This window comes from Phaseolus vulgaris, chromosome 8 (genome assembly GCF_000499845.2).
Source record: "Phaseolus vulgaris cultivar G19833 chromosome 8, P. vulgaris v2.0, whole genome shotgun sequence".
Taxonomy (NCBI): Eukaryota; Viridiplantae; Streptophyta; class Magnoliopsida; order Fabales; family Fabaceae; genus Phaseolus; species Phaseolus vulgaris.
The window spans coordinates 56,903,561-56,917,287 of NC_023752.2; the positions used below are offsets into that span (position 1 = coordinate 56,903,561).

At 35.2% G+C, this 13,727-nt stretch overlaps 3 protein-coding genes across 3 annotated transcripts; all 3 read left to right on the forward strand.

The window, feature by feature from the left end:
* The first annotated feature begins 571 nt into the window (after window positions 1-571).
* On the forward strand, window positions 572-1,737 carry LOC137824376 (PRA1 family protein B3-like). Its single transcript, XM_068630011.1, has one exon. It carries the CDS (start codon window positions 746-748, stop codon window positions 1,391-1,393), a length of 648 nt encoding a protein of 215 aa, XP_068486112.1. The 5' UTR covers window positions 572-745; the 3' UTR covers window positions 1,394-1,737.
* Window positions 1,738-5,313: 3,576 nt separating this feature from the next.
* Window positions 5,314-7,880, forward strand: LOC137825392 (B3 domain-containing protein REM20-like). The gene is made up of 7 exons (XM_068631065.1): window positions 5,314-5,327; window positions 6,078-6,150; window positions 6,390-6,852; window positions 6,946-6,981; window positions 7,026-7,126; window positions 7,412-7,498; window positions 7,608-7,880. The coding sequence occupies exons 1-7, from the start codon at window positions 5,314-5,316 to the stop codon at window positions 7,848-7,850; spliced, it is 1,017 nt and encodes a 338-aa protein (XP_068487166.1). The 3' UTR covers window positions 7,851-7,880.
* Window positions 7,881-10,322: 2,442 nt separating this feature from the next.
* Window positions 10,323-13,512, forward strand: LOC137823338 (probable leucine-rich repeat receptor-like protein kinase IMK3). Its single transcript, XM_068628428.1, has 2 exons — window positions 10,323-12,573; window positions 12,672-13,512. The coding sequence occupies exons 1-2, from the start codon at window positions 10,680-10,682 to the stop codon at window positions 13,280-13,282; spliced, it is 2,505 nt and encodes an 834-aa protein (XP_068484529.1). The 5' UTR covers window positions 10,323-10,679; the 3' UTR covers window positions 13,283-13,512.
* The last annotated feature ends 215 nt before the right edge of the window (window positions 13,513-13,727 follow it).

The following is a 13,727-nucleotide window of genomic DNA, read 5'->3' on the forward strand; positions in this document are numbered from 1 at the left end:
AAAGTCGTGTAAGTCCCACATGACTTCAGTACTAACCGATTTTAAGTGAAATCGTGAACATGTGTCACAACTTCAATACTAACTGATTTCAAGTGAAATCGTGAACATGTGACACGACTTCAATACTAACTAATTTCAAGTGAATCATGAACATGTGACACGACTTCAATACTAAACGATTTCAAGTAAAATCATGAACATGTGACACGACTTCAATGTTGATCCCTCCCTGTATGAAAATCGTGTGTCTCATACACAATTTCTTCATATAAAGTCGTGTCAACGATACACCACTTATCTAAATTAATAATATATTTTTTTACCCAATTCATGATAAAGTATACAAATGTATTTATGTGAAAAAACTTCAGAAGTATGTTATTGTAAAAATCAACAAAATTAATCTTATTATAGAATAAAATAATATTATTAGTATAATTAATTAAAAAAAATATGTTTCTTTAGAATTATACATATCCGATGTTATTTTTATTATTATAGAAATCCATTTTCACATAATGACTTATTTTTAGACTAATGTTTTCTACAAATAGATTGGGCCCATAGCCATCTCACATTAGGGAGGTTATGTTTGGAGAAGTAAATTAGATAGAAAGAGGTCTGTGGTGCCATTCTTTGTTCCCAAACCCAAAGCCCCCCAACCAACCAGAGTCTCCATTGCGCCTCGCTCGCTCTATTGGTTCTTCCATAGTCACGCGCGGCAATTGGAGATTCACGCGCCACCATGGCCTCTACACCGAACCTTCCAATTTCCTCCCAATCCAACTCCTCCGCTGGCGCCGCATCGCAGTCTCAGCCTCCGATTTCCACGCCGGCGTTCCGTGCCTTCATCTCGCGAATGTCCTCGTCCCTCCGTCACGCCTTCGCACAGCGCCGCCCGTGGGCAGAGATGGTCGACCGTAGCTCCATGTCCCGACCTGACACCCTCGCCGAAGCCTACTCTCGGATCCGCAAGAACTTCTCCTACTTCCGCGTCAATTACGTAACCCTAATCGCGTTCGCGCTAGCGGTGTCGCTCATCACGCATCCTTTCTCGCTCCTCGTCCTGTTCGGCCTCCTTGCATCGTGGTCATTCCTCTACCTCTTCCGCCCCTCCGATCAGCCTGTCGTTCTTTTCGGACGCACCTTCGCCGATCGCGAAACCCTTGGGATGTTGGTGGTGCTCACCGTGTTCGTAATTTTCCTCACTAGCGTTGGGTCCTTGTTGATCTCCGCTCTCATGGTTGGATTGGCATTTGTGTGCGCGCACGGCGCGTTTCGCCTTCCCGAGGATCTGTTTCTCGACGAACAGGAGTCTAACAGTACGGGATTCCTCTCATTCCTCGGTGGCGCCGCCGCTTCTGCTGCCGTTCCGGCCGTCGCGCGGGTGTAAACGGCGGGATCTGGAAGGCCGGTGTGTCCGGTGGATTCTTCTCAGGTTGGTTCGGCCTTTTTTGTTGTATTATGTTGAATTGAAATTGTTACGGAGATATTCTCTGGCTTTTAAGATCCAAAGCGAATTGCTTAGGGGTTAGTTCTTCTCTACTTTTCTGTTTTACGCCGAGAGATTATTGAGCTATCAAATCTCGACTAATGCAGCTTAGTCACTTTTTTTTGCTTCTGAAACAGTTTGTCATATATAATAGATTTGTATCTCCCTTATTCTTCTATGGTCGAAATGATGCGTTTCAATTGTTGGAATTGGACTAGAATTTAAAGAATGAGATTACTGAGAAATGCGCTTCTGTTCTGCTGTGATCTGTAGTTATATATGGAGTTCTTGTACTTACTGAAAAAGTTCATCTTACTCAAGTTTCTGGAAAACTTCTATGATGCTCAGTTTAATATTTTGGTGAATGTTGGTCACAAAGATTAGATTGTCAGTTGTAGGAAGAAATTCTGATCTTTTTGTTGGATTTTAGGAAGAATTTTGTTGATGTTTTAAGTGCTTTCGTTATCTAATTATCTTAAAATTTTGAAGACAATCACATTCTTGTAAAAAAACAGCAACATTTGCAATACTCAAATTATAAATGAGAGAAATGATGTATCAAAAGTTTCTTATTTTTTTAAATCTGAGTGTGACAACTTTAAATGACAAGAAAGGAAAAAAGCATTTTGGCAAATTCTTCCCACACCTTCTACCCAACACAGATTTAAATTTTCGAAATGCTCTTCATTCCGAGAATGACCCGTAATTGAAAATAATATATTCCGGAAAAAGTAGATCAGAAAAGATTTGTGTGTTCCGAAAATCAAAATCTGGAAAAAAAATCAAAACCCATTCGGATAAAAAAATCCACAATAAAAAAATTCGTTCCAGAAAAAAAATCCTGAAAAGGCATTTTAGTCTTTCCATTAAGAAATTGGGTGCACGTGCAGGGAGCAATTGTCAAGCATTTTTTATATTGACTAATTCGGTGTATTCTTTGTTTGGGTTAATTTTCTTTGGATGTTCAACGGGACAAAATTAACGGTTTTTAGTGTTATTTTTAAGTTGAAATTGGTGTCTGGTAATATGTAATTTTTTTCACCAAGTTTTGTAACACGCTATAAGAAATATAAGTTGACTGGTCACTGGTGAAGAAGATATGCAAATGTTACTGGGAGAGGATCTAAACTTGACTTGGAAGAGTTAGTATATAAAAATAATATTCAAATACACACAACTAAAAATAGGTTGATAATTCATAAAAATCATCAAACAAGTTATAAATTATCTTAGATAATTGTTCTAGCCTTTTCTCGAATTGTCGGCTCAAAGTCGGATGAGATCCTAGTATCTTTCTTTAAAGAAAATTCTATTGATTCAATTTTCAGATTCCGAGATATTGATTCAATTTTCAGATGTAATAATTCAATTTTCTATTTTCTGGGAATAAGAATTTTTCTGCTAAATATATTCCGACGCTCAGTAATTTAAAGCAAGGCAGCAAACAGAGAAGAACCGCTGTAGTTTGAGCGAGCAGCAGCTGTCGGTGGCTGCGGAGATCGCAAGATTTTGGGAGTTGGTTTTATGAAGCCTTTCAAGATATATAAAGAAGACTACTTGTGGAGCAGTTTTTACTAGTCTTCCCTATGATATGGTGTTTCGGGGCCCTACTGATAAAGACACTACAGGTCCATTTCAGTGACGTTTTTGAAATGAGATATCTAGGATGTATTCATCTCAATAATTCAGTTTTATTACTTCCAAATGAATTTTAACCAAATAGTGGTTTGAGTTAAAAAAATTGTGTCACAAAGCAAGGATACAGCAAACATGGGAAGTGAGCTTCAAATAGTAGCAGGTAGGATGAAATATGCAAGTTTATGGCTAATGGTTAAAACAAGAAACTGATGCAAGTTTTCTGTTGGTCATTAAACAATAGCTAATAATTGCTTGTATGTTTTTTTTTTCTTTCTATTCTGGTGCTTTGTAAGTGAAAAATAGGATCTTCTGTATTGTGGCTTCTTCTATGAACAAAAGAAGTCTAGGAATAAATAAAGGCATATGAAGAACTAGGTTTTTAGATGAATAATTCACATTTTTTCAATCTTGTCGTGGCTTAACTTGAATTTTTCTAGAGTCTGTCTCCTATGTCTGACACACTGTTCCACCAATCAAGTTTAACATTCCATTTAAAACACGAAATTCAACGTTCAAATATCAACGATTTCATTCAACATTAAAAATCAAGAGCGTGTTTATAATATAATTCACAAAAATTCAATTCAATTCACAAGTTTAGTGATTTCTCTCACCCTATCAATCGTTTATGCAATGAACTATTAGAAGATTTAAAGTGTTATTCTTATAGTTTACACGTGACAACTAGAATCAAATCATATAATTTAAAGCCTGCAAGCTATAATTTTCTTGTGTTATCACGAAATTGCAATTTTTTTTTATCAGACCAATTTACCTATATTAAGCAATTAGCATTCATAGGTTTCCTCTTCAGAATTAGCATTTTGTAACAACATCATAGGTGAGGGACCACCACTGTTTTCTGTACACAAAAAGAAACACTTGAATTTTCTCATTGGTTAATATTCTTTTGCATGGATAAATTAAAAGAAAAAACATAATAACTAAAATAAGCAAATAAAAACACATAATATAATTTCATATTTGACTGAAAAAATTTACTCACACTTAACAAGTCAATATATTATTATTTTAATTATATTTTTATATTTTAATATAAATTATTAATATGTATTATATGAATGTAAGGTACAAGTATTTTATTTTATATGGTGTATCACTTCTCACACCTAATATGCATAATAATGAATTTTAAGCTCATGAGACTCTACACATAAACTTAACATACTAAACTATTGAATTTCATTCATCATATTTTATTTATTATAATATAATATTTTATTTTAAAAATACTGTAGAACGGTTGTTTTTTACTATTAAAGTGTTAAAAAAAATTATTCAAAATTGTACCGTCTGAATACTGGTCGGCATTTTGTCGAGCTCACTAACTGTTCAAACAGGAAAAGTAATAGCACAAGAGTCCGACATGGACCACAAGCCGACTTCCATGGCCCATTCACGCAACCATTTGGGTTTCAGTCCAATACCGCAGGCACCAGCGATAAACGACTCCACTTAAGGAAAACCTAACGTTTTCCCCACTCATGCATGTCCCTAATAACACAATAAATATTAATACCATGTTTCCGATAACGATATAAATATTATCCTCAATATCCTTGATTATGCTATTTAAACGCTCCAATTTATATGCATGATATTCATATTTTATAAGAAATGACCATGATATGACACATTAATACTGGAGGAACCAGAGAAAAAGTCCAAGCCCATTAAAGCTTATAAATAGACAACCATACACAGGGAGTATTTTAGCTTGCATCTTTGCAATACATTTACCATATACACTGTATTTTGTGTTCTCACTAACTTGAGCGTCAGAGTGTAATTGCAGGTGGAGCCCCATCATCCCCAGAAGATCGGTTTGCAAAAGCCTAAAAACAATTGCAATCATGTCATCTAATTGACCGACCGAGCACCAAATTTTTTTTTGAAAAGAATTAATCCATAATTCGACCAACTTCAAATCAGGGAGAACAAAAATAAATATAATTTTTTTCTCCAAATAACATGCTTTTGGGAATTAATTTCCTAAATAGCGATATTTTCTCTTTAATTATCTGGATAATACTTTTTTTTCACGGTAAAAAATCGGTTACCAGGAACCATTCTCTCACCTCTGTTTTTTATTTCCGCAAAAAAAATAATCCAGAATTTGGTTCCGCGAAAACCAAATTATGGGGAATTTCCCGATAACGAACATGAGTGGAGAAAGGTTGTTCGGTGGGTTATCAAATTCGATTTTTACAAAATATAATTTCTACTTTCAATTTTCGATTTTGTTATATAAAAAATATGTTTATTTGGAATTAATTATGCGGTAACGGAAAAACTATAAAAATTATAAACCATTAAAAACTAATAGGTTGTACGAGGTTAATGTTTTCAAACGGTGTTTCACCTTCTCTGTAAGAACTCTCAAAATAAAATTGAAAAGAAAAAACTATATATTAAATGACTTTCAATCCTTTAGAAAACATGCAAGAGGTGAGGGGAAATGCAATAATCCTCTAAAAACATGCAAAAGGTGAGGGAAGTACTTACTCTTACAGTTCACACTATCAGCTAGAATCAAATCAATCATATAATTTAAAAGCTGAATGCTATAATTTTCTTGTATTATCAGAAAATTGCAATTTTTTGTTATCAGACCAATTTACCTATATTAAGCAACTGGCAGTAATAGGTTTCCTCTCTATTTTGTACATCATTGGTGAGGGGCCACCACTGTTCTCTGTAGACAAAAAGAAACATTTTAATTTTCTCATTTGGTTAATATTCTTTTACATGGATAAATTAAAAGAAAAAACAGAATAAATAAAATAAGCAAATAGAATGCACTCATGCAGTTACTCACTATGCTTATATATGGAAGTATTGGGTAGCACTCAGGCTACATTTATGTCTCTATTAAATGTTGTCTTGTCCAAATTATTTGGTTTGAATATCGTTGTCAAATTTTCAGGAACTCAATGACTACTGCAGCCAAGAAGTACTTCTTCAAAATCTTCTTTCCAGAGAAACACTCTGAAAGAATGGTATATTTTCTTAATTATACTTTCTGCAACCTACACTAATTACATGAACATATAACATTAATGTTCTTATGTATTACTGCTTAGAATATTGTTGTACACTGTATATTTACCTTGGTTGTCTACATTCTTTTATACCAATTTATGCTGTAGTTGATTTCAAAATATTACCATGCAGTTTCCAAAATATTATATCTTAAGTAACGTTGATCATCTTATTGTGTTTTTTCCGCAAATTTCAGGTTATTCCAAGTTCTTTTGTGAAGTCTAGACGCTTACGAAGAAGGAGAATCCCTGAAGATATCATCCTCAGAAATGTTAGTGGAGGGGTTTGGTGTGTCAAAACTCGTCTCGTTGGACACAAAATCTACTTTCAAGAGGGTTGGAAGGTTTTTCAAGCAGAAAACTGTATAGGAAAAGCAGATTTTCTACTTTTCAAGTATGATGGGACCAATGTATTCAAGGTGGTAATTCTTGAACAATCATCACGCTGTGAAAGGAGAGAAGTTGAAGAAGATGAGGTGATAGATATTACCGAAGAGGAAGAGAATGAAAAAACTGAGGACTATGTGATGGAGGACGAGGAAGATAGTGATTATGAGAATGAGTATTATGAGGATGAAGATGACAATTATACAGAAATGGAAGAAGAGAGTGAAGAAGAACACATGAAGAGTCAAAATCATCATAGTAGAGCTAGCAATAGTAAATTTAACTTTATGTCCAAAACATTTTTTTTCTGCATTTCTTATGAGTGCATGAATCAGCTTTTACTGATGATTGATTTATCTGGTTCAGGGGATAGTGCAACAAGTTCCATCCCCAAGATTGAAGGTCCTCATCTTTTTTTCTTTTTCTTTTTCTTTTTTTATCAGCAGGTCCTCATCTTGAAGACTACGAATTTGATCCACAAATGTATATTCAGCCTGAAAATCCATACTTTGAAGCAAAACTGTATAAAAATAGACCCAACGAATTGGTTAGAATTCTTATATATCCTTTTTACTTGTTTGTAAATATTGTCATTTTGACAGAACTCTTGTTAGATAAGTAGTATAAGTCCATTTACTTAGTTTATGTTTCTCATTGCTAATTGACTTACTTATAATCTTTATATTTCTAATTCCATGTTGAAATACAAATGTTAATTCAATGATTCTTTACTTCTTTTCTTACTCTTTAAGCCTAGTTGTTGCAGTTTCACTTTCCATAACTCACAACAATTACATGTTCTTGCTTTTCACCTCATTCTCCCTTATTGCAGCATATTCCAGCAAATGTCTTGAGAGAGTCGTCGCTTACTTTTCCAGAAGAGATCACCCTTTCACGTTGCAAATGCTTCCAACGTGAGGTAGTAACTTACCATTTCGACAATTATATGTGTTGGTGACCTTTGTATGTATTAAATTTTGTCTTGAGAATTTGAAATTACAGTTCTGTACTTTTTTTTGTTGGTGCAGGATATTCGAAGAAATGAATTAGGAGACAATCATTTGGGCTTTTCACGACAGACACCAATGTATTCGGAAGTAACAAAAGTGTCTGAGTGGCAAGATGGTCGAGTATGTATTAAAGGATGGACAAACTTTTGTACAAAGAACAAGATCAAAGAAAATGATGTATGCATCTGTGAAATTGTATCAGGGAAACACCAAATAGTAAGAACACTTCAGGTGCACGTGCTTGGTGCTAGGAACGAATGAACACACTAAGCAATCATATCTACCAGTGAATTGGAGTTTGAAACTTGCTTATTATGTAAATACTATGAACTAGTGTTTATAATTTTCTCATTTGGAATGCTTTCTGCTGTTTTCTCATGGAATGGTAACTATATTTATCTGCAGTTCATTGCACAATCATTTAGCATAATCTATTCTTAACCATTGATCTCTTACCCTACTTTGGACAATTTTTGTTGGAATTAATTTATTCTGTTTGTGGCTTAAATTTCTTTTGTTTTATTGGCTACTGGACAAATATGAATTTAAAACTTTTATGAGCATCAGAGATTGGTGAACAAATTTGGTATAGAAGTCACTTTCAAATGTTTTAGGAAATCCTTTACCAGCTTCTAAAATAACAGTGAGTTTTGTATTTGCTTTTCAACTAGTATTAATTTGTTTGTGATAATATAAGAGTCTTTGACTTATTTATGGATGTTAGTCTCTTCTTCTTTTTACTTTTCTAATTACTGTTTCCTAAATGACTTTAATGAATTGATTCTTATGTAGCATTCTACTAATAGTATCTTTTCAATATTAACTTACTAATAGTATACCTTTACAACTATTTTTTGTGATCTTTATGGAACTTTTCTTGTACAATTCTCAATGAGATGCAATTACTCAATTATTAGGTTTCCTTTGTTGATGCCTATAATTTTGATACACATGAGTTTATTCTCTAAAGACTAATTATGAAACATTACATACATTTAAAAAATTCAAAATCTTAATTGTTCTTTAGAAAATTAAAGTTGGAAGATGAATTTATACCTTTTCTCAGTATCTTAGTTATTTTTTTCATAATAAATCATCATCTTTTTTTCTTTTTCTTACAAATACCATCAAATGATTCTTTATTATTTTTCTACAAAACATTGCCATATTGTTGAAATTGATCCTACTACTCTTTCTCAAACTTCATTCCCAATGTTCTCACTCTATCCCTGTTTTTTTTTACTGTTTTTCACAAATTCCGCTTTTAAATAATTTTTTGCTAAGCTTCTTTTTAAAGTAGATTTATGCGTCCATAATTGTTTTTTATATCCACTCTCACCTTAAAAGCTTAATATCTGAGTTGAAGAACAAATGATTCACCTTTTCCTGGTTCATAACTCTGAAAGAATTGTTTCCTCAATCAAATAAAACTCACTCAACTTCCTTTTCTTCTACTATCTGGCGGCATTCAGAAACCAATATACAAATTAGAGGCTAAAATAATATGTATTTTAGACAAATAAATAAAAGGAAAAAATTATGGATAGATAAATAAGCACAACAATATGCCAATTTCCTATAACAACAAATTAGAGGTGTAAAAATTAGAAGTTCGATTTGCTCTCATGTAATAGTAAAAATGTCAATAATCTCTTGATCCATATTTTAAACAGGTTTATGAATTTTAAGATTTATTTATTTGTCAAATTAACAGATTATTTTAACTCGTTTTAAAAATAAAATTATTTTAAATCTAAAAGATATCATTTAACTCATTAATTAAATGAATTTTAATTTTTAAACACAATAATTCAATACATAAATAATCTATCTATATGCTTTAATAAAATAATATTATTTAAAAATATATAATTATTATTTCAAAAAGTAACATAAGTTCACCACCTTGTTAATCTAGAATTATTTGAAGGGTAAGCGTTCGAAAAAAAAAATGTTTTGACTTAAGTTACAATTTTTATTATGATTTTAAGTTATTTTATAGCTTGTTTGGAGTACATCTACACTAATCAACAACAGATACTAAGTTTTAACCACTAAATAAAAAGGAATATGGGTGAGTTTATTTAAACTTCGAAAAACAAAGTATTTTTGAAAAAAATATTATGAAGTAAAAAACTATTTATATTTTGTTATAATTATGAAAAAATAATTAAAAATGGTCCATTGTGTTTTAGTAGAAAACATTTCCAGAAAAGCTTATTTTGATAAGTTGCCAAAATAAGTTGTTTTTTTTTTCTTTCTCTTTTGAAAAAATAAACAAGCATCTAAAAAATATCATAGGTATTTTTCTACTAAAGAAGGTACTTCTTGTTTTATAAAAATGGTACAAAGTCACCCTACATTTCTTGATATGCTACTCTGAACACTAATCCTTGGTATTCTTTAAAAGGTTTAAGGGTTTTGTCTTATGTAGAATGGTCCAAGCCAGAAACCCTAATAACAAGTAGCATGATGAAGTCCTCTCTCTCCAAGTGTGAGGGGTAAATTGGTGATTTGGAATGATTTTGTAAAAAGTGAAATAATGCAGGAAAGGGATGGACCTACAGTGTAAGTGGAGAAGAAGAAATAGCCGTTGGGACTTAGGGGTGCGGACAGACAAAAAAATAAAGATTGGAGAAAAGAACAAATAAATGTGCATAGTTGTAAGGAAAAACTAGCCGTTTGTCTTTGCAAGAAAACTACTAAGAAGGAAGGAAAGGGTACACCACATCTACTGTGCCCACCACACCCACCTGACAATTGTCTTCAGTTTTTGCTCTCTCTTCCCAACACAAGATTCCTCATCCCGCGCGCCCCCACTCACACACAATCATCGTCACGTGCCCCTCCTTCATTTCTCTCTTTCTTCCCATTCCTACAAAATCCTCATCCAACTCTTCATCCTCCTGTTTATTTTTTTTCTATGCTCACTCTCTTCTCCCACACACCATTCCATCGCACTTATGGACACTGCTACTCACACTCACACTCTCTCTCACCAACTAATCACTCAAAGTCTCCTACTTTTTCTTCTTTAGTTCACTTCTTTCTTGCTTCATTCCTTGTCCTACTATTTTTCGTCTTGTTGTAATGGAGAGCAAGAACCTCACCTCAAAGTGTTTTTACCGTAAGCATTCTCAAAATGGGGTGAGGAATGCAGCAGATGGTTATTTTTTCCGCTTGTTTTTCTTTTTGTGGTTTATTGTGGTGCCAGTGTTTGGTGAAGAGCGTTGGGATGGAGTTGTTGTCACACAGTCAAACTTCCTCGCACTTCAGGCATTCAAGCAGGAGTTGGTTGATACTGAAGGATTTCTGAGAAGCTGGAATGACAGTGGCTATGGAGCTTGTTCTGGAGGTTGGGTTGGTATCAAGTGTGCCCAGGGACAGGTTATTGTGATCCAGCTTCCGTGGAAGGGGTTGAAGGGGCATATCACCGAGAGGATTGGCCAACTTCAGGGGCTTAGAAAGATTAGTCTCCACGATAACCAAATTGGTGGTTCGATCCCTTCAGCACTGGGACTTCTTCTCAACCTAAGAGGGGTTCAACTCTTCAACAATAGGTTCACAGGGTCCATCCCTCCTTCATTAGGTTCATGTCCTTTGCTTCAGTCTTTAGACCTCAGTAACAATCTGCTCAGCGGGACAATCCCAATGAGCCTTGGGAATGCCACTAAGCTTTATTGGCTTAACTTGAGTTTTAATTCCTTCTCTGGCCCAATACCAACTAGCTTAACTCGCTTAACTTCTCTCACCTACATATCTCTTCAACACAATAATCTCTCGGGCTCTATTCCTAACTCATGGGGTGGTAGCTTGAGGAACCACTTCTTTCGGCTCCAAAACCTGATCCTAGATCATAACTTCTTGAGTGGAAGCATTCCTGCTTCTTTGGGTGTCTTGAGTGAACTCACAGAAATTTCTCTTAGCCATAACCAGCTTAGAGGACCTATCCCAAATGAAATAGGAAGCCTTTATAGACTTAAGACTATAGATTTTTCTAGTAATGCATTGAATGGAAGCTTGCCCCCCACTCTCTCTAATGTATCCTCACTCACTCTCTTGAATGTAGAGAACAACCGCCTTGGCAATCAAATCCCAGAAGCTTTAGGCAGATTACACAATCTATCTGTTCTAGTTCTTAGCAGAAACCAATTCAGTGGCCACATTCCTCAAAGTATTGGAAACGTTTCAAAGCTTACACAGCTTGATTTGTCACTGAATAATCTCAGTGGAGAAATTCCAGCATCCTTCGAAGAGCTGCGTGGTCTTAATTTCTTCAACGTTTCTCATAACAACCTCTCTGGTCCAGTTCCAACCCTACTTGCCCATAAATTTAATTCAAGTTCATTTGTGGGAAATATTCAACTATGTGGATATAGCCCTTCTACCCTATGTCCCTCGCCAGCTCCTTTTGGTTCACCCACAGAAAACCATCGACACAAGAAACTAGGCACCAAAGACATAATTCTCATAGTAGCAGGATTGCTCCTTGTAGTCCTGATAACACTTTGCTGCATTCTGCTATTCTGCCTGATCAGAAAAAGGACAGCATCAAATGCAGAGGGTGGCCAGGCCACTGGGAGAGCATCTGCATCTGCTGCCAGGACAGAAAAAGGAGTCCCTCCTGTCGCAGGTGAAGCTGAAGCGGGTGGTGGTGAGGTTGGAGGTAAACTAGTCCATTTTGATGGACCATTGGCTTTTACAGCTGATGATCTCTTGTGTGCAACAGCAGAGATAATGGGAAAGAGTACGTATGGAACTGTGTACAAGGCTACATTAGAGGATGGAAGTCAAGCGGCAGTTAAAAGATTGAGGGAAAAGATTACGAAAGGTCAGAGAGAATTCGAATCTGAAGTTAGTGTTATAGGAAGAATTCGCCACCCAAATCTTTTGGCATTGAGAGCCTATTACTTGGGACCCAAAGGAGAAAAGCTTCTAGTGTTTGATTATATGCCTAAGGGAAGTCTTGCTTCTTTCCTACACGGTAAGATCAGTGTGATAATTTTTTCGTGTCATGGTACAGTTAAAAGTCGGTTTAATTTCTAAACACTATTGTGTTGACAGTTTTCCATCTTTGTGCAGCTCGTGGGCCTGAAACAGCCATTGATTGGCCAACAAGGATGAAAATAGCACAGGGGATGGCTCGTGGCTTGTTACACCTTCATTCCAATGAGAATATTATACATGGGAACCTTACGTCCAGCAATGCGCTGTTGGATGAGAATACGAATGCTAAAATAGCTGATTTCGGCCTTTCTCGGTTGATGACAACTGCTGCAAATTCAAACGTGATTGCCACTGCTGGGGCATTGGGATACCGAGCACCTGAGCTCTCGAAGCTTAAGAAAGCCAACACAAAAACTGATGTATACAGTCTTGGTGTCATCTTGTTAGAACTCCTAACGGGGAAGCCACCTGGTGAGGCTTTGAATGGCGTGGATTTACCTCAGTGGGTTGCCTCCATTGTCAAAGAGGAGTGGACAAATGAAGTTTTCGATGTAGAGTTGATGAGAGATGCTTCAACATATGGCGACGAAATGCTAAACACGTTGAAGCTTGCTTTGCACTGTGTTGATCCTTCTCCATCAGCACGACCAGAAGTTCAGCAAGTCCTTCAGCAGCTTGAAGAAATTAGACCGGAGATATCAGCCAGTTCGGGTGATGATGGAGCCATCCCTTCGACCAGCGAATGATTACTGGGTGTAGTGCACAATTTTTTGCATTCATATGTCTCTCTTTAGGACTAACGTAGTGCACATTTAGGAGAGTAGGTAGACTATTATTATTCTTTCATTCTTACATTAATTTTTTCTGCCTGTTTGGAGTGCTAGTGTCTGTATATAGTAGTGTGCTTAAATCAGGAAGTGTTCTCTTTAACACTTCATTGGTTCATTTTATATAAACTAGTTCTGGTTCTCTTCCACTTTCCAACTCTTTCGCGTTAAATTCTTCTATTTCGTCACAGTTGCAGCGGTGAAAATCAAAAGCACAAACAAACATCCTGTGAAAAAAGGAGATTAAATTAGGTAACACCACCTCTCTTAAATGGATTTCAACAATACACGCATTTAAGTTAATAACACCAGTGAAAAATCAAAATCACACACATCCTTTGAAACAAGGATATTAAATTGAGTT

Coding starts and splice junctions, on each gene's coding strand:
- LOC137825392 (XM_068631065.1), top strand. Junction 6,151..6,389: donor AGAAACACTCTGAAAGAATG/GTATATTTTCTT, acceptor CGCAAATTTCAG/GTTATTCCAAGTTCTTTTGT. Junction 6,982..7,025: donor TTCCATCCCCAAGATTGAAG/GTCCTCATCTTT, acceptor TTTTATCAGCAG/GTCCTCATCTTGAAGACTAC.
- LOC137824376 (XM_068630011.1), top strand. CDS start 746: ATGGCCTCTACACCGAACCTTCCAATTTCCTCCCAATCCAACTCCTCC.
- LOC137823338 (XM_068628428.1), top strand. CDS start 10,680: ATGGAGAGCAAGAACCTCACCTCAAAGTGTTTTTACCGTAAGCATTCT. Junction 12,574..12,671: donor TCTTGCTTCTTTCCTACACG/GTAAGATCAGTG, acceptor ATCTTTGTGCAG/CTCGTGGGCCTGAAACAGCC.